This window comes from Thermobia domestica, chromosome 1 (genome assembly GCF_964235325.1).
Source record: "Thermobia domestica chromosome 1, izTheDome1.hap1.1, whole genome shotgun sequence".
Taxonomy (NCBI): domain Eukaryota; kingdom Metazoa; phylum Arthropoda; class Insecta; order Zygentoma; family Lepismatidae; genus Thermobia; species Thermobia domestica.
In genome coordinates, this window is record NC_137454.1 from 156599984 (window position 1) to 156627767 (window position 27784).

General features: G+C 35.7%; 1 protein-coding gene across 1 annotated transcript in view; it reads right to left on the reverse strand.

Annotated features, from left to right (window-relative positions):
* Paip2 (polyA-binding protein interacting protein 2) overlaps positions 1-27784 on the reverse strand; it is a 37722-nt gene that overhangs the window by 9475 nt on the left and 463 nt on the right. The window contains exons 2-3 of the mRNA XM_081765033.1: positions 19680-19873; positions 2505-2677 (exon numbers count right to left, since the gene is read on the reverse strand). Of these exons, the coding sequence (XP_081621159.1) occupies positions 2505-2677; positions 19680-19859 (353 nt within the window). The 5' untranslated portion in view covers positions 19860-19873. The remainder of the gene's footprint in view (positions 1-2504; positions 2678-19679; positions 19874-27784) is intronic.

Below are 27784 nucleotides of genomic sequence, written 5' to 3' on the forward strand. Positions count from 1 at the left end.
AGAACATACATGGCTGACACAATAATGGTGGATTTGGCAGTTCTATATGTGCAAGTGCGATGGGAAATTTGAGTGCATTCAAATCTGAAAATCGGAGCATGGGCGGATTTAGCGGTTGTCTGCTGTGGACTTCCTGGAGGTCTGGAATACCCCTCAGTCGAGTGAGAGTCCAGGAGTTGTCCCGCGAGAAAAATGGTTTTTGAGCATTTCGTGTATAATTCGTTATAAAATAACATAAAGGGGATTTTTTTCAATTTTTCTTCGAAAGTTGGGGGCGGGGGAAAAGCCTCTCCATGCTCCCTTTCCCCGTAACTATGGAGAGGCTCTCCCATGCTTTTAAGTCATTATGTAAATAGAAATGCAATCTTCTAGGCAGGCAGGATTTCGTAAAGGGGCGGGGGTTCTGTAACATGAAATACTGTGTCATCACACCAGGTGCTCGAACATTCTAAACTATTTTACTGGCAACATATATTGGTTCGTTTAGCCTGGATTACGTAATAGTGTGGGGTGGGGGTGGATGTGACATGAAATACTGTGGTTACACACTAGGAGCTCGAGCAATCTAAACTATTTTACTGGTAACATATATTGGTTTGTTAGGACCATAAAATGAGGATATGTTAGTAAGTATTTTAACAACAAACTATGAAGAAATCTAGAATAAAAGAATAAAAAAAGAAGCATTGAAAAATATTTTACAATATTTACGTTTCTTCTTTCGTTCATTCAAATATAACAATTTTCCTTTCATTATGACTTCAACTATTATAAAAAATACGTATCCAATAATGCCTTGTAAAATATTTTACAATATCTGAGTTCCTTTCTCTGTTGAATTAAATGTTAAAGAGAACTTTCTTTCCACTTTTTTTTCTTTTTCTTTTTTTTTTCCATTATACCGTCAACTACTGTCTGTTCCAAACGACAGGTAAAAGACGCAGTAGAAAACTGCTTCTGAAATAGCATGTTTGATACTGCAGAGAAGCGATGTTGAAAAATTATGATTTAAAATGTCCACACTATTACAGAACGGCACTATGCTTTCGAAAGCTTGTATTGCAAGTAATACAAATCTCCTCATAAGAGTAATCAAAAGCTCGCTGTAGTTTCTCTCTTTTTTTAAATTTTTTAACGCTGATTCTTCTTTTTGTTTCATCCTTCCTTATTTTTTATTTTTTTTTCATTTCTAGTTTCGAAGGGAGGTCCGGATCCCCGGAACCCCCTTGGCTACGTGCCTGGTCTAGGCAACATACCCTCACTGTATTTCAATACTTAGCCGGTATGTCGAGACAAAATTGTAATAAAACCTTACCTCCTCTGCTTTTTTTCCACGTCGAATAATATTACATATTATATATATCTATATCTATATATATAAAATTTGCTGACAATAGAAAAATCTTATCCATATACTTTCTTCCAAGAGCAGGGTTGGAAAAACCATGGTTTTTATTATTAACTAAGTTTTTTTTTGTTTAAACTAGGTTTTTTGGTTTAAATAATTCTATGTATTTATATTAAATATGGACAGAAATTAGTTTGTTTCCCCTTGGTGTTATTATGCAAGAACAAGGTTATGCTGGAGGGGGTCACATAAGCTTAAAGGGTCCAAACCGATTCTCGGCTTACATCCAAGAGAAATTGTCCATTTGGACACGAGACCGGGACTAATTCGTCACAAATGCGATTGCCGACTCACTCACTAAGGACTTCTGATAAAAATACGTTGTACTGATCTTTACATAGGCCTACTTGTTAATATAATTGTCAAGAGTTATTTCAGGACAAAAAGAAACAGTTACACAAGTAAAAACATTATACAATCATAAATAAATCGAGAAACTCCCGCCTTAGCCATTGGGAAAATTCTGTTCTTACTTTAAATGTATTTGTATGTAAAATTTTAAGGTCTACGTATCACAATCACTACGCTAAAACTGAGGTATTAAATTACAAATTTGGTATGTAGATATCATTCAATAAAATTAAAACTAAGTCAAATTCAAGCTGATGTTGGAAGCTGCGTAGGCAGTTGATAAATTTTGCCAATTTCTATAAATATATTTAAGCAACCTTGGCTTCTTTATAAAACAACAGGCATTCAGGCAAGTAGAAATATATAATTTGGTTTCGTTTCGTATGAGGCTTAACATCCTTATGAAATACCAAGGTTATCACGGAGAAGACTTTCGCTTAAAGGGACACCTCGAATCGTTACTTGGTTTACACTTGAAAGATGGGTTGTGGTTCAACCGAGAATTAAACACGGGATCCCTTGATTAAAATGTGAAAAGTAGATAAATGTAATGCGGATGGTTTGATATGTGGAAACGTCACCATGAAGTTCACACAATATAAAGCATTTTTTTTTTTTTTTTTTTTTTGAAAAAACCAGCTGGTTTAAACCAAGGTTTAGACCAGCCAACCCTGTCCAAGAGTAAAAAATTTTCTTCACAAATAAAAGATCGACGTTAAAATAGTTTTGTCATCCGATTACTTACTTCGTCCCGGTCGCTGCAGATACATGGGAAGAGCTCCAGGCATCCTGTTCCTCAGGAGACAAAACATTTCCTCGCATCAGTCTATTTTGGAGATTTCTTATTTCTCGTTCGTCTTCTAGCATCGCTTCAATGCACTGCTCCATTAGAGCTTCCTCTTCTAACTGCTGCATCACCTGAAGAACACGAATATTTTAGCCAACTTGAACTTATACAAAGTGCTCAGTGAAGTTTGAATTGTGAATCATTTAGCTACACCTCGGCACGTAAGTCTGCAGTGGACAACATCGTGTTCGTAGATTTATTCGGGGTACTCCTGTTTCCTCGCATTTTCTCATTCCATCATTCACTTACCTTAATTGTCTGTCTCTCTTAGCCTACCAAGCATAATCGTCGAAAGGTTTAATTTCATTTTCATTTAGCTACAACCATCAGGGAATCTGAAAATTTGAATTCGGATTCGTATCCAAATAGTTCTATGAATCTACTATTTTTTATTGCAAATACTATTGAGTATTACGTTCTTTTTTCCACCCCTCCCAACACCTGAAAACTATCTTAATTATCTCATTTCAGAAACTGGACAAGCTTACAAATTATCTATTTCTGACTAAGTGCCACAGATACCTTTCCCCACACACCACAAGAACTATATGGAGTAGGTAGTATTTCAAGAACAGCAGACTAAATTACATACTCGTCAAAGCTGCCAGGAAACAATTCAACGAAATAGTTTTTTTTTTTTTTTTTTTTTTTTTAAATGCCACGACGCACTACACAAATTACAAAATTTTATAGAAAATACTGTGTTGAACTGCATAACGTAAGTATTATTTTATAAAGAATTTGTTACTTCGAACAACAGTAAACATGAATTCATTACCTTGACGATAAAGCTGCTAGTCTGATCGCTTGTACAGAGGACTGTGTATATTTAAGTAATCATTAAACATAAGCTTTGTTTCTCAAGTTTTTTTTTTTCTCTTCTCGTTCAATGACTTTAATGTTTTCGAAAACGTTAGTATATAAAAGAAGAATAACTACCAAAAGTCAAATAATACTTCGGAACAATTAAGTAGTAAACTGTAAATGTTTAACACTGGTCTCTTTTATTATTATTCTTCCTTAAGAATACAACAAAAAATATTCTACAAAATTTTACACCAGAGACATACAGAAAATTAACAGCAACTCCAGGTAATTTCCTGTTTATATATGGAACTTCAAACCAAATATGAATAAAAATAGAAAATTTTAGGCAGAATGTAAATCAATTTACAAAAGTTAATTTTATCTGCAACAATGAACGATATCTAACAAAATGTTACTACATTGCTAACTGAAGCAGACTTAAGCTAACAACTGATTGGATTCCACCCGACTTGATAACTTCATCGCACCTTTTTACCATACGTACATTAAATTTTATGGTGTTTCTAATGAAATCCAGTGTTGCCAAGTGTTTCTTATGAAATCCAGTTTTACTTCAACTAACTCAGTTCTTGTCAATGTTTCCTTTAACTAATCTTTCCCCTCAAAACAATCCATAAATTAATTGGATTTAAGTCAGCCAAGAAGTGGGTAACGTAACGTAAGTACATCATATAAACCTTTCTCTCACGGCGATGTGCAGAATAATCTTAAAAAACAAAGGATTCATCGCTGAATAAATCTCTTCCCGAAGACGACATTTTACTCTCAAGAATTATTTTCTATGTTTGTGCATTCACATCGCCATCACAAATTTGGATCCTAATGTCTCTACTAAAAGACATTCCAAAATCACAACATTTGTAAAGTAAATCGAAATTCTAACGATACACGTGGGACAAAGTGCTATATTAGGCGACATGCTATACACCATGGCCTGTTAGTATTGAAATCGATGGGTTTAACCTCGCACTGAGCTGTAAGAGCCATATCTTGTACAAGAACAACGTAACAAGTGTGTCAACTGCTCTAAAGTTCACCAATATTCAACCAGTGAGCAGTCGCGCCAGGTACTTTAATAACGAGACGGAAATGAACATTTATGAATCATGCTACTAGCATCGGGATGTATCATTATTTGAATGCAGTTAAACATGAATGTCTTATTATTAACATTTTGTGGAAGATATTCTATTTCATTGTTAAAAATAGCCCAGCTCAATCTTTAAAACGGACGGACCTCTTATGCTACAATTTCTAAGTATTTCTGGCTCTCGGTGAAAAACTGGTATGCTGTTCAAGCGTTGCAAGTAGTCGGTAACACAGCACGATAGAAAATTAGATAGCTTTTACCACACAGATGTGAAAGAAAGAAAGAAAAACAAAAGACAAAAAACTCAGTCACGGTGACAGAATGGGACAGATATATTGAATTAAGAAAATTTTATCGTTCTTATTGATGAACGCGTTGATTTAATACATTAAAATATGCATTTTAATTCACCTACTTATATAAATAAACAAATATTAAGTAAATTATTATGCCTATTATCTTTTAAGATTTAATCAACTGCACACAAAACATTTATTATGAACGTATGGTAACAGAACTACTCCCTTTCTGTCTTATGTATGAAAAAACTGTGGCGGTTATTATTTGTGTATATTTAGGATTTTAAGAAGTAACATTAATCCAAAGAAAAAGCCTGCTAGTGATGTTTGCGAAATAACGCAGCAAAATATACCTTCACTAAGCATTAAAACAGATAACATGTATGTATTACTTATTAAATGTAAAGAACACTATTATATTAATACTGACCTGGTAGTATTTCTGTGAAGATCAACTATTTTTAAGTAAATTTACCAACTGCTGACTGAACTAAGGAATACACATAATATAAGACAATACTAACCTGGAAGTATTCCTGTGAGAAATTATCTTCAAATGCTCATTTGAGGGACAAATCGTAAATGCCCGTTGTCAGGATGATTTAAAGCTTAAATCATGTTAAACTAGTGGTAAGTCACATATTATAATGTAATATTACTGTGATATTAAAGCAACTATGAAAATTTCACTTAGACCTTCAGTATTTACAATAAATTTCCTAGAGTGGCTTCTACTTGTTCTGGTGTTAAGCTCAAAATTATTCTATTGAAGCTAAATAGTGCACTATGTTAAGGGTCATTCCATGTGAAATCAACCAAGCCCAAAACGTTATGGTGTCAGATTTCGATGAAACTGTGTACATGTAGGCCTCTATGAGATGTGATCATGCACCAAATTGTAGCCCTGTACTCCCTGTAGTTTCAGAGTACAGGGTGGTAATAAATAAATAAATTAATAATAGTAATAAACTGTTTTCTGTAGAATCTTGTTAACTTCAATTGCTCATATCTCCCGTAAATATTGAGCTAAAGAGAAAAATAATATACCATTTTGAAAACGAAAGAGATGGCTACAAGATATGTCACGAACATTTATTTGAAAATCAAATATTTTCCGGGAAAATTTTAGATCAGTGGTATCTCAGAAACTGCCCACTTGATTTCCTTGAAATTGGGTACCAAGGTAGTCCGCTATGTTCGGCGTAAGCGTGCCAAATGTCAACTTGGGCCAACAATGGATCTGAAGTCTACAATGATTTTCGTGTGATCATGTCGGGAGAGACACCTGCGGCGCCAATCTCTTCAGCTTCTTTTTCTGAATTGGTGACGCACCAAGTACCTGAAAACTCTGGTTCAATACGTCAAGTGATGTGAAAGGCTGATCAGGAATTGCACTAAGAAACTATGAGATGAAAAGTATCGTAAACATTTCTCGTCTTATCTCGATTCTCGAAATAGTGTGTGTCCATTCTTTAAGTAACAACTGCTCTGTACGTAACGTTATTTCTTCCGTTACAATCCCTGATTCCAAATATACACCCTATTTCACAAAGAATATACGTATTACGAAGAATTATTTTGTCCAAACTATCGATCGCTCCGGCTTGGCTAGGCTATTGGAGAAACGAATACAGTCTAGTTTATATTAATAGCCGCTAGATGTCAGGTGTCTTCTGTTTTGCTTGGTAACCGTCATATGTTTAAAATGGCTACTCCGCAGCAGAAATCATTTTGTGTTCTCAAATTTGCGAAGTGCAATTCCGTGATTACACTGCAAAGACATTTCAGGTTGAGTTACCAAATTGATCCTCCGAATGGGTGGAACATTCGCAGATGGTATCGACAGTTTGTAGATACAGGATGTGTATGTAAAGAAAAGAGTCCTGGCCGCCCTCGTGTTCCTGAAGAAAATGTTGCATGAATTCAAATTGCTTTCCAACGTAGTCCTTCAACTCGTCGTGCCAGTCAGGAGTTACAAGTGCCGACAACAACAAGTTGGCGTATTTTCAGACGTCGGTTGGTTATGAAGCTGTACAAGTTATAGTTGTTACAAGCTCTGCGTCCTGATGACAAATGCAAACGTGTGTCATTTTGTAATGAGATTCTGGGTGCTATTGACAATGATAACACTTTTGCACAATGCATCGTGTTCAGTAATGAAGCGACTTTCCGTGTTAGTGGTCAGGTAAACAAACAAAATGTTCGAATTTGCTCCTACAGAACCCACATGCAGTCATTCAACATGTACGAGATTCGCCCAAAGTCCATGTGTTTTGTGCGATATCCCGATCAACTGTTTACGGCCCATTCTTCTTTCATGGAAACACGGTTAATAGTCAGCAGTATCTCGCTATGTTACAAAACTGGTTGTTTTCCAGGCTGCACGAAGAGAACTTCATTTTTCAACAAGACGGGGCACTCCCTCAGGGGGGGGGGGGGGTCGCCAAGTGCGTGAATATCCGAATGAAACTCTACCGAACCGTTGGATTGATCGTCACGGAGCTGGCGACTTAGCATGTCTCAGCTGGTCTCCACGGTCACCGGATTTACCACCCTGTGACTTCTTCCTGTGGAGTTCCGTTAAGACAACGTTTATGTACCATCACTCCCACAGAACCTGGAAGAGTTGAAGAACCGGATCCGTACTGCCATAACATCAGTGACGCAGGACAAGCTTGCCCGAGTATGGGAGGAATTTGAGTATCGATGTGTATTTGAGTATGGGAGGTATTTGAACATCTGTAATTTGAACTTTAGGTGCTCGTAAATATGTGTGTAAAATTTCATATTCGTATGTCTTAAAGTTTAATAAATATATGGATTCGAAATACGTGTTTTCATTTTGAAACAGGGTGTATATTCAATATTTATACACTACGTGAGATTATAATAAAACCATACCTCGTCAGAATATTATCTTTTCTAACATTGATGTTTCGCACGGGAATATAATTAGCTTAATTTCTGTTAGTATTACTTTGCAATCTCTAGGCTGACTCTCATAATTTTGAACTATCATTATTAAGTGATTAATATTAATACACGGCGAAGAGATCAATGCTTGCTGTAGCCTAAACGGTAATAATATTCTTATTGGTGCAATAATACGTGATTCCTGCTGATATGGATTGATCTGTTTCAAGTCATTATATGCTGAAATTACAAAATCAGTAAGACTTTTGTCCACTTTAGGATCAAAACGTCGGTTTCTAATCTGGGCATCCCGGTCTATTAACATAAAATCGTTTTCAAAATTTGCTATCAACGCATTTTTAAAATCTGAATAATTACGCAGACTATCTCTGATCGCTTTATACCATACCGAACAAGATGGTAACAAAATATGTGGCAACATTTTGAGGAAATTAGCCTTATCTATACCAATTAGTTCACATTCTTCAAATTTTTCTAAAAAGGTACACGCTGGGATGCCCTCAGATCTACCCTCTGAATTTAGTTAAGAATGTTATTTCACTGAATTTTACACGAGTATTATAGCACGGCCAACAAGAGATGGTCTCTGACATTTCTTACCACATGCAGTGGGACATTGCAGCCCCTACTTTGATAGCAGTGTTACCAACCACGATCACTCTGTCTTATACCATTAATTAAATTGCCACTACAGTTGCACCGAAAAAAACCTTGACATGCAAGTAGTGACCATGTCACTGCGAGCTGTCAGAGACGTTCTCTTACTGGACGCACTTTAGTACTAAAATACCTTAGATGTCTAGGTTTTACGTGTGTATGGTTCCTTCCACGTGGTCTTCTTTCTTCGTCCTCGATATTAGAGATGGTGTCCTTTCCAGAATAGCCTTCTGATGAGTTGCTGTCTTCTTCACAGGGTCTTGATTCAGTTCTCCTGTTCCTCATACACTACCTTGAAGGCAGGATCATCAGGATTACACTTTGTTGTATTGATTTTCTCTTTGATAGTCTGTACCTCTTCTTGCAATCTCCTAATTTGGTTTGTATGTTCATAGACTTGCATTTCTACTACATCAATGTTACTTCTCACCACTGCAAAACTATGTATAATTTGCTCTATCCTATTGTCGGTTATTTCCAGTTTGGTATTTATCTGCTACTTACTTGCTCCAATTTGAAATCCATCTGCTGTCCTATTTGTAATTTTATTTGTTCCAATCTGGAGTCCATCTGCTGCCCTATTTGTTGTCTCACTTGCTCCAATCTGGAATCCAAATTTTGTATTACTTGTTCCAATCTGGAATCCAACTGCTGTCCTATTTGTTGTGTCACTTCCTCTAATTTGGAATCCATCTGTTGTGTCATGGAATTCATCTGCTGTCCTAGCTGTTGTAAAAGATCAATCACATCCGTTGAAGTCTCAGTTGCTGGAATATTGACATCTTCAACTCCTGTACTGGTATTCATATTAGTTCTTCGATATATTTTTCTTTTATTACGAAGTAAAGTGTAATCCGTGATGTTGAGATAGTTTACTGAAACTTCTAACTAATCTCAAGGTTCCCACGGTTTCGGCACCATCTAAATATGTACGTTATTTCTTCCGTTACAATACCTGATACCAAATATATATTGAAAATTTATATACTACTTAAGATTATGATAAAATCACACCTCGAGAATACACTTCAGAATATATATTTCGTACTATATATCAAACTTGTTACATTGAAAAAATGAACAATCACATTCCTACAAGATGGTTCTTCGTTCTATGTTTTTTTAGTTACCATATCAACTAAATAAACAGGTTGTCATAGCAACGAAAAACAAGAAATATATTCATATAATACAAAATATTTAAAACTATTTCTTTAAAATATCTTTAAAATATTTCTTTATATCATCATCATCATCATCATCTTAACGGCATGTGTCTTTTAAATAGCACTTTTGCCCTAACCCTAAATAGAAACAATATTTATATGTACATACAAAATGTATATTATCGTTCTATGTAGACTGAATCTTATACGCTATTTTGTTACTTTGTATTTCAGAGTTCATTTAATTATGGTCTGTGTAGGTATTTTTGCAGCAAAGCTTTTATAATTACCTCTGCATATCCTAAAAGTTAGTTTATTATGTCTTACTGTTCAATTACCTGTATATTGTTATTTTTATTAGTTATTTTCCTTAAAACGTACAGCAGAATACTTTCAACATGAAACTTTAGTGGAACACTATCGTTTAGATTTTGCGTAGTTGCACAGCTGCGCCTTGGAGGTACGCCCCTCTCCTCCCCGAAATCCCAACTTTTCTGCAGGTTTTGCCTAATTTAAGGGCAATTTTAAACATTTTATTATTATTATTTACTGAAGTGTTGTGAATTTAATGGTTCCACCCAGCTTTCGTCCAGCGGGCATTATGTTGGACAAAATCCGTGTATGTAGATTTTCTCGGGGTTCTCGGGTTTCTAGACTTCCTCCCACTTTCTCTATTCATTGTCATCAAGTCTTCTTTAGCTTAGCCGGCATAGCCATTAATTAAAAACAAATTTTCTTAGGGCTCTTGTAAGTTCAGTAGCCCTATTTTCTACATGAAATGTGCCTGGAAAGGTTTCGTTTAACATTTAGCTAGTCGTAGGGACGTACGCAGAGGGTATGTCCTGGTGGTCCGAACACTGCTTTCCAATCCTGACTACTTTGTAACTTTTGCTTAATGTAGCGGTGATTTTACAATTTTAATACAATCTGTCCTCATAAAGATTTGAGAAATCAATATTACGTCCTATTCCAATGCAAATAAGTGTACTGAAGTTGATAGAAAAAAGGAAAAGAAATTGATTTGGACCCTGTCTAGGATTAATTGCCTTAGAAGAGATATTTGGAACAATTAGTGCCCGGAAGGAAAAGAGGAGAAAAAAGATGTCAGCTTCTGGACAATAGGAAAATCGAAACATTGGATGCCTTAACAAATTAAGTAGAATTTGTCTTCATCACGATACATAGTACCACCCTTTCTTTGGGTAACAGACTTTTGATTATGTATGTGTTATATTTATATCTGAACAAAATACATTTACAAATATATATATAAAAAATAGTTCCTATTTACAAATTTTGGTTGAAGGGATATATGGAACGTGTCGGAAATTGCGAACGAAAATATTATTTCTAGTAATAGTTGAAGAAGTTTGAAACAATTCCACAATGAAACAATGACGTTTCAGACACATTTATGACACATACTAGGCCCTAAGGATTACTCTTACGTACTCATAAAGTGTTTGCTAAACATGTTATGTTCTCAGACAGTACGAATCAAGGTTGTATACATGTGATGTCATGTTGTTAGTATTTCCCCTGTGAAGAAAGTCGTTTTAACTCCAATTTGTAAGCCCGAGAGAAACTGAATATCTTTTATGTTATACATAACAAGTATCAATATTCCAAATGATAAAAATTTCCTTAATTACCTCAGCGGGAATCAAACCCAAGACCCCTAAATTACGAAATGAATGCATACAAAACACTCGTGTGTGTAGCAAATTGCACACGTTTACAATTCCAATATTTTATTAACGATGAAACACACTGATTTCGGTCATGATAAAATATTATAGTCCAGTGATTTCAAATTTAAATATTAGGAAAAAAAACAACATACAAACAAGCAACGACATGAAGGAGAAAGTGATGTTAAGAGTAATTCGAACACTTAACGGGAACCTGATGCCTCAGACCACTTTTTTTTATTTATTTATTTTTTTTATTTATTCACCGAAAGTATCTCCGTAACTTGCCTTTATTATACTCGTTTTACAGTTATTTCCAGTAACTTTGAATGACAGGGACACGAACATGTACATCAAGGACACTTAAAATTTCAATGACACTCCCACCGGGAATCGAACCCGGGAACTCGATCAGTACACTATCTTACGGGCGGTGTATCTGGCTCGTTCCCAAGGCACGTTAGCTTCTGACGGACAAGATCGTGCTCGTGGGTTTTCTCGGCTCTCCCACTTTCTCATTCCACCAATTTGTCCATCATAATAAACCTGCTTTAATCGTGGTCTTCCTCAACCTAACACACATAACCGTGAGACATTAAATGCAAAGATTCTATTTCATTCCGTTTTCAAGCGGTTAACCCAAACCAATCCGAACAGTTGCATTTTCTATTGCACATTAACGGGTCCTTACAAAAATATATAGAGAAATAAACATGGGGAATCGTAATTCCATTCAAAAGTTAAACTGTAGATTCATAATTCCTTACCCTAAAACAAAACCATTACACATCTTTCGGAACTTTGGGGAGGGGGTCTGTACCACCAAGACAACTCTGAAACTACCCAAATTTTAAACGAAAATGTTCCACTAAAGTTTCATGTTGAAAGTATTCTACTGTACGTTTTAAGGAAAATAACAGTAATAAAAATAACTGAATATAATTGAACAGTAAAGCATATAATAAACTCACTTTTAGCACATGCAGAGGTAATTATAAAAGCTTTGCTGCAAAAATACCTACACAGACCATAATTAAATGAACTCTGAAATATAAAGTAACAAAATAGCGTATAAGATTTAGTCTACAGAGCAATTGTTACTTGAAGTATGGACATACACTATTTCGATAATCGAGATAAGACGAGAAATGTTTACGATACTTTTCGTCGTCTCGTCTCGAATGCAAAATGTCCCGATTTTTGTTTTGCTTCAGAAACAAGATGACAAATTCTCCTCTTCTCATAGGCAACATTAAACAATAATCTTGGCAAATGTCACGTTTCTGCTTGTAATGGTATGACCTGAGCAATAATAATCTCCTAACTTTTCATCTTCTACGAGGTAATTATTATTATTCCTGAAGTTTTGATAGTGCAAGTATTGAAACATCCGAGTACTTAAAATCGGAAAACAATAAAACGTGTCATCGCCGATCAATCGCCACCAAAAATCCTAAAATAAAAAAAAAATAAAAAAAAAATGCCCGACCTAGATTCGATCCGAGTACCTCCATATTACTGGTCGAGCGCCTTGACCACTGAACTACGATTACTATGCAGTAAGTGATTCATCTCAAGTGCGTTTACGGTAGGTTTCTTTGACTCCGCTTACAAAGTTTTACATTCTAATTCTTAGTTTCAAAACTGCTTTCGCATTTCTTTTATCATAGTAGGGAAATAATGATCTTTGGCGTAGTTTATATTTGATCTTTGGCATGGTTTATATTAAAAAGTTGAATTGTTCTAAAACCTTTGGTTCACAAGTTTGTTTCTTCTTCACACCAAACTACAGATATGACAGATTTAATTCTCGTACTCCATTTGTTTCAAAGCAGTCGCCATTACCTGATCGAAGACTTCTGTCCGGCACTATACAATGACTGATAATGGAATGTTCCAAAAATCCCCACAGGATTACTGAATTACAGATTGCACAAAAAACATTACTGCTAGGTCAGTTATACCTTACTTCACCAGTACTGACAAATTGACAAGTTGCTACATTTGTAACCTAGGTGTGTCTCGCGACGAATCACACGAAAATAATTATAGACTCCAGGCTTATTCTCGGCCCAAGTTGACATTTCGCACACTCATACCAGACATATGAGGCTACCTTGGTACCCAATTTCAAGGAAATCAAATGGGTAGTTTCTGAGATATAACTGATCCAAAATTTTCCCGGAAAATATTTGATTTTCAAATAAATGTTCCTGACATATCTTTTAGCATTTTCTTTTCTCTTCAAAATAGTATATTATTTTTCTCTCTACCTCAATATATACGGGAGATATGACCAATTGAAGCTAACAAGGTTGTATAAAAAACATCAAATTTGTCAATTTTTTACCACCCTGTACTCTGAAACTATAGGGGGTACAGGGTTACAAGTTGGTGCATTATAATTCCTCATAGAGGCATATATGTACACCGCGTTTCATCAAATTCTGAGACGACGAGTTTTTTTTTTTTTTTTTTTTTCTGAAAATTTGGCTGAATTCATATGGAATGGCTCTTAATAGTTAATAAATATGTATTTCTGCTTACAGAACTTAATGAGCCCAAATCTTCTAAGTACAGTAGGAAAATCTTTAAAGAACTGCATGTTTCCTGTTAAGATGTTTCCAGGAAATCCCTGTTGCCAGACCATAGTTGTATCCAAAGTAATGGGTTTACTACACATGCTAACGATGTAGATGCGTGGAATGAAGTTCTTCTAGATGTGTTTATTATATTTAACATCTGTTAACATCTGATATTTCCCAATCTTATTTATTTTTCTTTCTTCAAGTTTTCCTTGATCTTGGCAATTGTTGTATAATAGATTTCAAAATACACTCTTTTCAATTTCAGAAGCGCAGTACAAAACAGCGATGTTCTGATTAGTGTTTTGATGTTTTGTAGATGTTCAGAAAGTTCTGAAGTAGTTTGTTTTCTTTAGATAGCCAAATGTGTTTCTTGATACTAATATCTCTTTTGTCAATCCTGTATGTAATTCATTGCAATTGCAAAATAAGTGGTAAAACGCCATTTACTAAACTGTAGTACTGACTCAAGCTCCCTTCAAAATTTGAAAGCGGTTCTTTACATTTTCAGATTGTTTTTGGCACTTTTACCAATTTAGTTGTCAAATATGGGAATAACGGAAACTAAACTTATTTTAAAGTATCTCCACTCTGATTTCCACGCTCCACTGAATTCCTCTTCTTGGTACCCTTAAAAGTATTTAAGCATGCTCTTGCCACCTTGCCAAGCTATTTTTGGATTGGACTGATTTTGAGTTTAGTATCCCCTTCAAAAGCGAGGCAATATGAGACTTGGGCCTACAGCTTAACGTGGGAACCGAATCACATGAGCTACCGTTGGGAATAGAACCCGGGTCTTCCACGCCGAAGGCACGCAAGCTAACCACTTAATCACGAGGAGGCTCCCAAGGCAATTTTATAGTATCTATTAGCACTACAAATAGGTAACTATCAACTTTTTAGACCTAGCCTATCATAAGAGACGGAATAAATTACAATAAACTACTGCTCGTAGTATCTTCGTACAAAGAAAGTACATCCGTGCGGCTGGATCAATATGTACGTTAGAGACTAGTGACTTCATCGCAGGATCTACAAAAAGAATTTTAAAATATCATTGTTATGGATACGATAGTATTATCTTGGTAAAGCGGCAAAACGTGCTCAAAATATTTTTACGGGTACAAATAAGAATTCTGCATAGTATGGAAATAGGAGTGGAGAATCTTTAAAATGGGTTTCGTTTCAGTTATTCCCTTGTTTGACAACCACATCGGTAAAAATTGCTTTAATCTTCAAATTTGGAAAAGAGCTTGGGTGAGTATAAGTTACTTCATTGGAAAAAAAATCGTTAAATGGCAGTTACCAAATACTTTGCGATTGCATAGAATAACACGTAGACATAAAAAAGGGAATATTAATACTAGAGTATAAAAAAGGAATTTAAGGAACATTAAAAAAAGGCTGTCATGAATTTCTTAACATCTACAAACGTCAAAACACACGGTTCAGGACATTGCCATTTTGCACAACACTATTTCTCAAATTGAGGCCTGTTATTTACTAGCTAACAATCCAAGTCTTAACACGGATGAAGAAAATCTTGAAAGAGATTACGAACATATCAAAAATTCTATTAATACAAGTTAGATACTAAATACATCTAAGATTTTACTCCACCCATACACATCGTCAGTGTACGCACAAAATTCATTAATTTGGATACAAATATAGTTTGGCAACAGTTACTTCCACGCGATATCTTAGAAGGCGGCCTACAGTTCTTGAAATAGTGTTTTGTGGAAGAAATTTCTCAAAGACTCTCCCTAGTCGATTTTGGCTTATGGAGTTCTGTAAATAGAATATACATATTAATTAACTATTGATTACAATAGTATACTATTTATTTTTATTAGAATAATTTAAGCTCAACACAAGACCAGTTAGACATCTCTTTACACGAATTCACAACCACTGTACACAGTACGACATCTAAAAATGTTTATAATTACTTTAATACCAAATAAAATTAGTACTAACCTCTTTGTATTCCTAAGAAAATAATATTTTGGAAGTTCTATATGGCATTAATTTTCATGGGCCGTTATAAGCTTCAAACATATTAAGCAGTAAGATCTTCACAGGCTTAATGCTTCTACTTCAATGGAGATCTTCACTTTAAAAACGTTAGCATATTTTAACCTACTAGACTTTTAATATCTCACTGCATTTATGGGGTCTACGCTATGTCTGGAATCTATTATTTAGGAACTACGCTTAGTGTAAATGAATTTTCAGATTTTACTATTACAAATTGTTACTTGCATGTACTCGAGTATCTTTATCCATTTCTTGACATAATCTTCCATCTCCCGCGTATATGGACTAAGAAATCCAAACGACGCACCACTGACAAAGTTCGGTGAATGAAGTCGCTGTGCTCGACCTGGCAACACTGGTGCAACGAAACACTGCACACGAGTAGCGACAGGTGCCGCCATTGTGGGCCCACTGTTGTTCAGTTGTGAATCAACTGTGGTCTGTGTGAGATAGTTATACCAAGCGAGTGTTAGTGTGTCTGGTTCCAAACTGATAACAGTAATATGAACGAACAGAGGATCAATTTGAAGTTTTGTTTTAAGCTTGGCAAGACACCGAAAGAAACCCATGATACGCTGGTACAGGATTATGAAGACCTAGCAGTGTCCTTGAAGTGTGTTTACGAATGATTCGGCCGTTTTCAAGAAGGGCGGGACAGTGATTCTGATAACCCCCGTAGCAGAAGGCCGTCAAGGTCTCGCACAGACGAAAACATTGAAAAGGTGAGAACATTAATCACGAACGATCGCTGAATGTTTGCTGAGGAACCGAACATTAACAGTGAATCTGCGAGACTTATTCTCCCTCATCAACGACTTAAGGAAAAGGAAAACTTGTTCTCGACTCCTGCCACATTACTTGACTGATGACCAGAAGCACGCACGTGTTCTTGCCTCTCAGGATTTTATCGCTATTGCGGTTGAATATCCAAATTTCTTGAATTGTATTGTTGCTGAGGATGAATCCTGGTGTGTGACGTACGATCCGGAAACAAAACGCCAAAGTATGGAATGGCGTTCCCCTGCATCACCTCGTCGGAAAAGGTCAAAGCAGAAAAACCACGCATCAACACAATGCTAATCAACTTTTTTTTGGACAGTAATGGCATAATCCTCAAGGAATTTCTACCTGAGGGAACAACATTGAATGCTGCTGCGCACGTTGAAATTTTGAGACGTTTCATGAAACGTGTACAAAGGGTACGACTCCAGTACTCAGAACAAGGTTCATGGTTGCTGGTTCACAACAATGCTCGCAATCACACAGCCAATATCCTCAGACAATCCCTGACCCAAAAGGGGGTGGTGCAAATTGACAATCCACCATACCCGCCAGATCTGAATCCTCCCGACTTCTTCCTGTTCCCACGCCTCAAACTCGCGTTGAAAGGAAAGAGATTTGACGATATTCCAGACATCCAACGAAATGTGACGAGGCTCCTGAGCACCATCCCGAAAGAAGACTTCTCAAAAAGTTTCCAGGACATGTACAGCCGTGCTCAGCGTTGCATAGTTGCGGGAGGGGACTACTTCGAAGGAAAGTAAGGTAAGTTTCATTCATATTGTGTCTACTTTCTATTTACGGGATCATTCACTGAACTTTATTGTCAAAAGTTGTATGTATATATATATATATATATATATATATATATATATATATATATATATATATATATATATATATATATATTCTTATTAATTCCTCTTCTCCAATATAGTTTTGGTTAATCTTTAATAACTGGCTAACCGTATACTGTACTCTAGTGAATATAAAGCAATTATAGCAGTATATGGATCCCAGTGAATAAACAATGAACAGAAAACTCTAGAGTGTTTACTTATTTCGAGCCCCAGATTTTATATAAATGACTAAATAGTGACTATTTTAAGTCAATCCTTAATTACTATGTTCTGTTTACAGATTGATAACAGCAATATTTCTGGACAATTTGTTGAAACTTTTTCTTTTTTTTTATCTACATATCCTATGCAAAACTGCAAAGTCAGTGTTGTCATAATACGGTACGTATAAGTTTTTGTTGTCTAATAATGTTGGTAAAATTTAAGAAAATTTATTTCGTAAAACTGACCAGCAGGGTAATTTGAAAAGTTTTCGAATTAAATACAACAAAACAACTGCATTTATGATAAATCTACTTTAAACAAATATACACAGGTGTTTCCTGAATACGATTTACCCACTTATCCTTTCAATGTAGCTTCATCAGAATGTTAATTTTGTTACCGTCCATCTTTTTCTAATTAATTACAAGGATTTTGCATAAGGGAGAAATTATGCCAACACGGGCATATATAGAACACACAGCGTAAATACAATATAAATTACTCCCCATGGTAATGTTCTTAAGCAATCTTTCCTCCAATATTTCGAGTGAAACTGTCTTACTTCCTCAAGGCCACGCAATGGCTTAGCCCTTTCCACAACACGATCTTCATACTGCTCTGTATGTCACGATAGTAATAGACTGAAATAGTGTGACGTCACATCCGTCTCGTTGCCATGGTGATCGTTGTTTTATTTTCTAAACAACATGGCCTAAGAACCTAAGTACAAAGCGAAAACAGTAACGCGTTAACTTCCGGATTGCAAACATTTAAAAGCAACACTTGTATATGTTTAAAAATATTCAATGAATGAAACTACGAAAAGATAGAAAAAGCAAGCAATTAGGTAAATAATCTGTTAAAATATGACAAACGTTGAAAGTGAAATGTTTCCCCTGATATCGTGGATTTTGTGTATCCTATTTATACATTTGGATGTTACGTTAAGTGTCAATATACTTAACTTATTTATTATTGGATATTAAATTCAAATAATGCTGGAAAATTTTTATTTAGTACCATCAGTATCACACATTACATTACAAACGTTTAGGTCTACAGAAATAGTGTTTAAAACTTATGCTGAACCATACATAATTGGGTGTTTTCTTGTTGTACTATCAGTATACATTTTTAAAGTAAGTAGGAAATACAAGGACAGATCCTATACATGTTAACCGATCAGAAATTGGTCCTGATTGAAAATTCTCAGAACAAATAGGTTTGTTCTATTTTCACTGTGCCGACAGCTCATCAGTCTGTTCCATAGAGTTTTTACATTGGGTATAGTTGCTTTTGTTCATTGTGCATTGCGTGGTAATGGCGCTGGCACCACTTATGCAATTTCTATCTTGTCAGATTACCTAGTGATGTGGCCCCAGTATAAAAAGGTTCCTTATGTGTTACTTCGTTAATTGCTAAATTTAATCGTAAATTTTTTAAATATTCTTGATCTGTATTTTTTCCTCCCAACTTTACTTTGTACTCAAAATATTCTAAAATTATTATTAACTGCGTGTTCTTATTAACAGTATACTTCATAGTATTCCTATCGGTTCATGCATTTGTTTAGAAAAAAACATGGCGATCACCATGATATCGAAGAGGAAATTACGCCATCACTATTCCAGTCTATACTTACGAATATTGCGTATATTTTTTCGATACTTGCGGCTATCTAGCTTTCTCAGCAGTTATAAGGATGTCTTACCTTTTCCCTTCTCATATATGCATGTAACCAAGCAGCGCTTCCCCGTTGATCTATGGCTAGCAAGTGCGAATTCCCGGTGAAAGAGTACGAAAAAAAAAATCATGATCATCCACTTTCATTAATCACATGTTTCTTTTAGTCTGAAGGGCATAACCACGTGACGTTAAACTAAAATTTAATTTCATGTAAGAACAAACTGGGTAAGAATAAGAACAAAAAAAAACTTACCTCCTTTTCAAACTCTTCTTCATTTTCCATCCACATGTACTCTGAAAAGTCTCCATCATTGCTGGGAGAATCCAGATCGTCAACTCCATTTGTAACGGCTGATACATCTGACATATATGATATGGACTCATGCCCATAGTAACCATTACCTGATCCAGTATTAGGAATCTTCATTTTCATAACTGCCTAATCACCTAATAAAATACGTAAGTCACCAACATTAATTATTTCCTCCTGTATTTTGTATATATATAATATAAACTACACTATACTTTTAAATTAATAGTTTCACTGTTATCCGAAGATTCTGTTACTCTCAACTCTAGCTATTATCATAACTTTGTATACATAACTAAGTGGAACTTCATATAATGTTATTATTTTAAAATATTAGGAAAATCACTGACAATTTCTGGAAAGTACAAGAATAGATGGATTTTCAAAACTATACAGAATGGATCAATCATCTTGATACACTTTTGCAACTTTTAAACTGATACAGAAACTGCTGAAATTTTTACCATGCAAACATCTATAGGGAGAATATTGACATGCAGACGAGTAAGTCAAACAATATTATCATGTCGATATTTGCATGGTACAAAAATTTCACTGCATTTCAAATAGCTCTATTAGTTTAAAAGTTACAAGGTCGTACCAAGCAAAGTGATCTACTCCATATATTACTACTGGGAGAAGTACCCATTCTTCGGACGAAAAGCAACTGTTAATGAATATAAAACCGGGAATTTAAATATTTTCCTTTGCACTTTTAGAAGCAGAAGTGCTGAAATGTGTGTTCTCACTCATTTATAATGAATAGTTTATGTACCAGTATTGAATTTCATGCTTTTAACTACAGCAAATCCTAACATTCGGCATTTCCTGCATAAATAATATTTAACAGTTACCAGATCAATCAAATACTCAAATTAACGCTTAACAGGTATGTTTCATATATTATTCCTCTTTATAAGCATATACTACATTTGAGTTTAGTTGATGTTGAATTTAACGTCCTTTTCAGTACTGAGGCTATACGAGACGGGACCTAGTGATTAAAGTGCAATCCGAACAACATGAGCTCCCGCCGGGAATCGAACCCGGGTCTCCCACGCCAAAGGCGCGTAGTACATACTATATTTATTTAACAGGTCAACGCTTACACCCAACTAACATTTAAGACGTTCGCTTCATAACTATGGAAACAAAAAGAAAGAAAAACATTTACAGAAAAAGCTCATCAGATATAGTCGTTGGAGTGTATAAATGTTGAAAATGAAATGAAATCTTTGAGTTTTACGTCCCACGATTATGCCGGTTAGGCTAAAGGAGACGGTGAAGATGAGAAATGAATGAAATGGTGGAATGAAGAAAGTGGGAGGAAACTGGAGAACCCGGAGAAAACCCACGCACACGGTGTTTGTCCTCCAGAAAGTTCACTTGGCGGGGGCTGGGATCGAACCCGGGACCCCAAGCACCAGAGGTGAACGCTCTACCACTGAGCCGCCGCGTTTGAATATGTATAAACTAGTAAAATGCTTCACTATACCCATGAATGCCATGTTCTTCATTTAACACAATGTAACGCAAGTTAACATTTTAAAGAAACAAAATAGCAGAAGAGAGATAAAATTTCAAGATGATAAAAGTTATCAAAGTTTCACCCCCTGAAAAAAATATTGGACACACGTTGGATCGATGGCAGAGCGCTTGTCCATGGTTGACTCCCAGGGTACATGAGTTTGTGGCGCACAACATTGTGTCCGCGAATTTCGTCAGTTTCCTTCCACCAATTCTTTCATATTCATTCACTGATTCTCCTCAGCTTATAGAGCTCAAAAATAAAACTTAAAACTTAGCATTCATTTCCTCGTTTGAACAGTAATATTATATATTCTGGAACTACTATGTATTTTACAGAAGCTAGATTTGCTCAAAACTTTACATTTAATTAATGATGATAGTATGGAAATTCTTACACTAACAGTACATAAGATCTATAATTCGTCTATACTTGTGACAAATTAAGCGTTTACTTTCGTACGTAACCGAAGCTACGAAAGTAGAAGTCCATTTGATTTTCGAAACGTACTGTATATACTACATATGGAAGTTAAATTGAAATTAGAAAATGTTGTCTTTTCAGGAAAATTCAAATACATATGTCTAATTTTAGTGAAAATTTACATTTGACATACATAAGAAGCATTACAATCGTGCTTTACTAGATACCTTTAATTACAAGATTTCAGTATTGAGAAGTTGGTGCATACTGTGTACCATAACGAATTTAAAAAAAACGCATATAGGCCATTGTACGGTAATAAACATATTGAAATAATAGCAACTTATTGTTTTATCTTTGCGTACACACAGTATACTGTATAATTCACATCAGCAGTTTTTACCATGGACGATAAACTGCTTTGTTCCAGCTTTCCCAATTTCTTATTTCATCTGTTGGGAGAAAAAAGGCTAACTGCGCAACCCCCAGGAGTAAGGGGAAAGTAGTTGTACAGAGGGTGGACTAGTTAGGGCGCACCGACACGGTAAGCCAGAGGTGATGCTTAGATTTCTGGCTCAGCCCCACACGTTTGAATCGGAATTATCACAGAATTAGGGCAATTTGAACAATTTAATCTGCACATAGTTAAATCAACCAACGAACTGAAATGAAAAGAAGCAGAACAACAATAATGTAAACAAAGGAGAGAGAAATTTAAGCCAGCAACTTACAACACGATTACAAAGCCTGTGCCTGGCATGATGCGTTAGCATACATGATTTACTTTTCTATTACTAATTGTAAGTAAAAGTTACTAAATTAAACTACCTGTTTAAAGAGATAAATGGACGCATAACTGAATTATAATCGAAGCCTTCCAACTACAAGATGTCATGTGATACATCGGAAGTTCCTTCACAACCGTCGATAAAAACGAAAGTCATCCGTTCAAACAGTAAGGTTATTCAGAAAATATCGACGCTTACAAGGTAAGTCTTTGATTGTAGAAGCTAATTAACTTAACAACTGAGCCAAATCCTTTAGAAATCCTATCTTCTTGACACACTTCGGTAGCTCTTAGGAAATGGTAATATACAATGCTCACTACTTCCGTACTGTAAACGTTTCTAATAAACTATAACATACCAAACTACGAAAGATTACGAGATTTTAAGTTTTGAGCGATTAATCAGACTGCATAGTCACTGAAACAAAGTATATTAAAATACAAAGTCGAAGAAATAAATGATTACACAATGTATGATTTTTGTGATTTTTATATTTTGGTGTAAATACCGTCTCGTTTCAGTACAACTTCTGGATATGAACTAATCCATTTAACTTAAAATAACGCTGCACTAATCCGCACACCAACGCCAATTGTGCAATACACTATACTTCGATCAAAATTCGAAACGAACCCAGTTCAAAACCACGTGGAAATTTGTGTTGAAAAGGGAAGCTACGCCACTGGGTTATTTTATCACCGAGAAAGGGATCAATCATAAATGTCGTGGTGGTAGTAACATGTGGAAGGTGTTCTGTAGGAAGGGACAACATAGTTCAGAATGTGTTTGTTAACCGAAGTGGAGGGAGCACAGTGGACGCCTCAGTGGAATACTCACGACGTAACTAGCATCACGTGCTTGTCCAAATTTTAATTCGTTTATTATTTTAATGACAGCATAGTTCCTTTTAACACTACAACAGAACTCAACTAGGGGGCCCGACAGCTGGTACAGCACTGAACTCTGGGGCGAAGTGTACTTGGTTCGATTCCAGACATGTGTTAGTGGTGGACAACTTCGTTCCCGTTGTCCATACATTCCATACATTCTCATTCCACTAATTTCATGATCATTCGTTTTATCACTTATCATTCGTCTCCTTCAGCATAAAGATACAACCATGGGACTTTTATTTATTTTGTCTCACTACTCCAAGTAACAGTAACTGTATCCTCACCAACTCCATCTAGGAGAAATTGACGTTCAATGCAAATATTCCAACGCTTCGGAAGTGCACGGATATCAAGTTTAAAAAAAAGTATTTTAGTCGTGACTGTGGCCACTCGTGCACCACCTCTTTCACTTCTGAAATGCTTGCCTTAAAACGCTTCTTTGAGCAGTCCAAACACATGAAAGTCATTAGGCGCGAGGTCTACTGTGACATTTAAATTTCAAATGCTGGATAGTCTCAACTGTCAAACGGGCAGTATGCGGTCGCGCGTTGTCATACTGTAACAATGCACCTGAAGCCCTTGTCGTTTACTCCGAATTGTCGGGCGAAGTTAGTTTCTAAGCAGATATAAATAAGAAATACTGGTTACTGTTGCCCCTCTCTCATGTAATGTTCCAAAAATGACTCCCTTTGCATACAAGGAGAGAGTGAGTATGACTTTTTCCGCTGATATTTGAGTGCGAAATTTTTGGGGTTTTGCTGTTGAGCTATGGCGCCATTCCTCGATTGATCTTTTTGTTTCTGGTTGGTGGTAGTGAACTCATTCTAATGATTCTTTCCAGAAATGAATCACTTTCGACGTGGAAACGACGCAACAGTTATTCACAGGCATTCGTTTATCGCACTATTCAATGCTTTGTTGAGACTGGAATTGTGGAAGATGGCCCGCGGCAAACAAAACGACGCACAATACGAATACTAGAATCTGTGAAAGCAGTAGCGGCGCGTGTCCGATGAAATCTAATTAGGGAACAGTCAGTTACGGCTCGTGGCTAAAGATATCGAAAATGATTGTGTCTCGCACCTTAAGCAGTGACTTGGGACTCCACGCTTACAAGTAAGGCAAAGGACATCTGGCAAATAAACTGAAGCGCAGACGCTCCTAAAAGCAAAGAACTTACTTAAGCGTTTCGCAACAAATGAGCTCCGTCGAATCCTTTTTACTGATAAAAAGATTCCTCTAGAGAAACTGGTGAAAAGGCTCCCAAGGATCCAGAAAGGTTAGCATCTTGCATGAGTCATGGTGTGGAGGAGTGTGACATACGAAGGCACAATGGAGCTCCATTTCTATAAAAAGGGAGTGAAAACGTCAGCCAAGGTGTACAAGGAGACAGTGTTTGAGAGATTAATCAAGAATCTCACCAACATCCTCTTCCATGGAAAGAGCAAGAGTTTCCAGCAGGACTCAACTCCAGCACACAAGGAACGGACAACCCAGCAGTGGCTGGAGGTTAATATTCTGGTCTTCATTTCTACTTCAGATTGACCTTCTGCAAGCCCGGACCTAAACCCTTTGGACTGCAAATTGTGGTCCAAGCTTCTGGAAATGGTTTGCAAGAAGAGACATCTTGATATTGAAAATTTAAAGCAGTCTCTTCGGAAGGTAGCTGAATTTTTCAGTTCATGTGTTGCGTGATGCAATTGATGAGTGGTCACAATGGACCATGTGCATGCTAATGGTAGCCATTTGATTTCTGTTCATACTGCATTAATCTATTAGCACTATAAAATATATCTAACCATTTTGTGTTAACGCACTTAAAAGTCTGGGACAATATTTATGATAGCACTAGATACAATCTACAACAAATACGAAATTTCAATGCTATGTACATGGAAAAGTATCTCTGACATCGTTACTCAGCGATGAGGTGGATCGAAAAATCTCGGCGTAAAACCTTACTCAGCAATCTCTAAACACTATCGAAATTTGGTAAAGATTAGTCAACAGAACAAAAAAACACAGCGAACCACTAACATTTACTTTGCTCACTTCCATTTGACATTTCTCTATTGATTCGAGGACAGGCAGCCATTACCTATTATGCTGTTCCGACTTTCAGTGTCGATATATCTTAGCACTCATAATCCTAACTATATGAAAGATACTTATAACAAAAAATTAAGTGTCTAAATAACGTTCTTTCACATTGAGTGAAATCCGTAGCCATATGGATTTTGTTCGATACATAACTTTCACTGTATTATACTTAGGTGTGTAGAATCTTATCACTGATTCAAACTACATAATATTAAATGCTCATGTGATACAATACATTCTTACCATCAATTTTTATTACTGAACTGTCATTTCGGTTCACCTGTCTACATATTAACATAATATAACGCCCTTATATGCGAAATAGATCGTATTTTCCTGAAACATACATATCAGCATCGTCACAACTCACATTTATCTTTAAACTAATACGTTTGTCGGCAATAATAACTTATTGTATTTATCATTAGTAGCTCCTCTATGCAGTTAACTAAATACGGTAATGGTATGTATTCCGTTAAGCACCGTCAACTTTTCACTATGGCAGTTCAAGCTCGTTTACGTTACGCAACCTTTGGTTAGGTTATGGTTAGTTCGCGTTTACGTTACGCAAACGCAACCTATGGTTCAACCACACCTACCTTAGTACATTCGTTTCACGTGGAGGAACTTATCGGAACTTAACCCATTTTATATCAGACAAAAAATTGAAACGAAGTAAACACCTTGGGCCTTATGCAGAGACGTTTTGACACGTTATTAGTGCCATACTAACGAGTTCGACTAACGACGCTAATCATACGTAAAAACGACTCTGCATAAGGCCAATTGTATCTATATACTCATACAAAAGCTAAATATAATTGAGGTGCTGATTTACTTTTGGCACACCACATTTTGGAAGATTTACATGTAAAATTTAATACTTGGCATGAAAAGACATTATCATAAAGAACAAATTTTTGCTGGCGATAGAATTAAATACAAAGCAATACACCTATATTTTAGAGAACAGCTACTTCTCATCTCCGGTGCACGAGGATACTTCATAGTGTTGCACTAGCTCCAAAATTGATTCTATTTGATGTACAAGTGGTAATACAACACATAAGAAACCCAGATCATGTTGTATTCACACACCAATATGGAGTGAGAATACAGCGTGATCTGGGTTTCTGATGTGTTACATTACCACTTGTACATCAAATAGAATCAATTTTGTAGCTAGTGCAACAGTAAGAAGTATCCACGTGCACGGAACATGCGATATGCGTTCAATTGCCCCCACACATACTCATACATTAAGTACACGGGCAAATCAAACTTCAAAACACAACGAGAGCGGAATACACACACATCTTTTATTTCAAATCACTCATTAACTAATTAGAACTCCTCTGTTACCTACTTTTTAACATGCTAGATACTTAATGAATAATTCCTAAAAGTATGGCGTTTCTCGTCCTTTCCTAAATGGGAAGCGCGGCTCCTTAAGTATAACCAAACCGGATTCCTTCCGACCGCGCCTTGGAATCCCAGTTTCGCCGTTCTGAATCGGTTAGAAAGCATTTGTGCTTTTTTTTGTGGCAACGTAGCCCATGTTTGTTTGTGGTTTTTACACTGCAGTTCTAATATATATATATATATATATATATATATATATATATATATATATATATATATATATATATATATATATATATATATATATATATATATATATATATATATCCGGACTTTTTTTTTTTTACGCAAATCATAGAATTGTAATTTTCAGAGAATTACTTCTGATGGCCCAATTGAATTTTATCTATGCCAAGTGAGATTTTCATGTCGCCCAGCGCAAGTCATTTAGGAGACAATAAGAAGGAAATTAGTAAAAGAATTAAAATTTTTCAACATTTCGAGTTGTGTGGCAAAAGTAAAACTGCACGATAATCTAGCAAAAAAAAAAAAAAAAAAAAAAAAAAAGAAAAAAAGTGATATTTATCAATCAAGACTAATTCGACACTATCTACATCTAGAAGGAAAACAAGTTTTCGACATTATTCACTCTTATAATTATCTTAATTTCATTTATATACATATATAAATTAAAACGATTTACATTTTAAGCATCGTAAATATATTGCTGTTTTTGGAATGAGAAAATACACGCGATAATGATTTCAAAAGCTTTTTTGTGTTCAATTAGTAGGGCAGGCAGCCATTAATGATGCTGTTCCGACTTTCAGTGACCTTGATATGTCTCAGCAAACAAAATCCTGACTATATGAAAAATATATATACGTAACGAAAATTTAAGTTATATTACAAAAATGGTCTAAATAATGTTCCAAGAATTTCTTCCGCATTGGC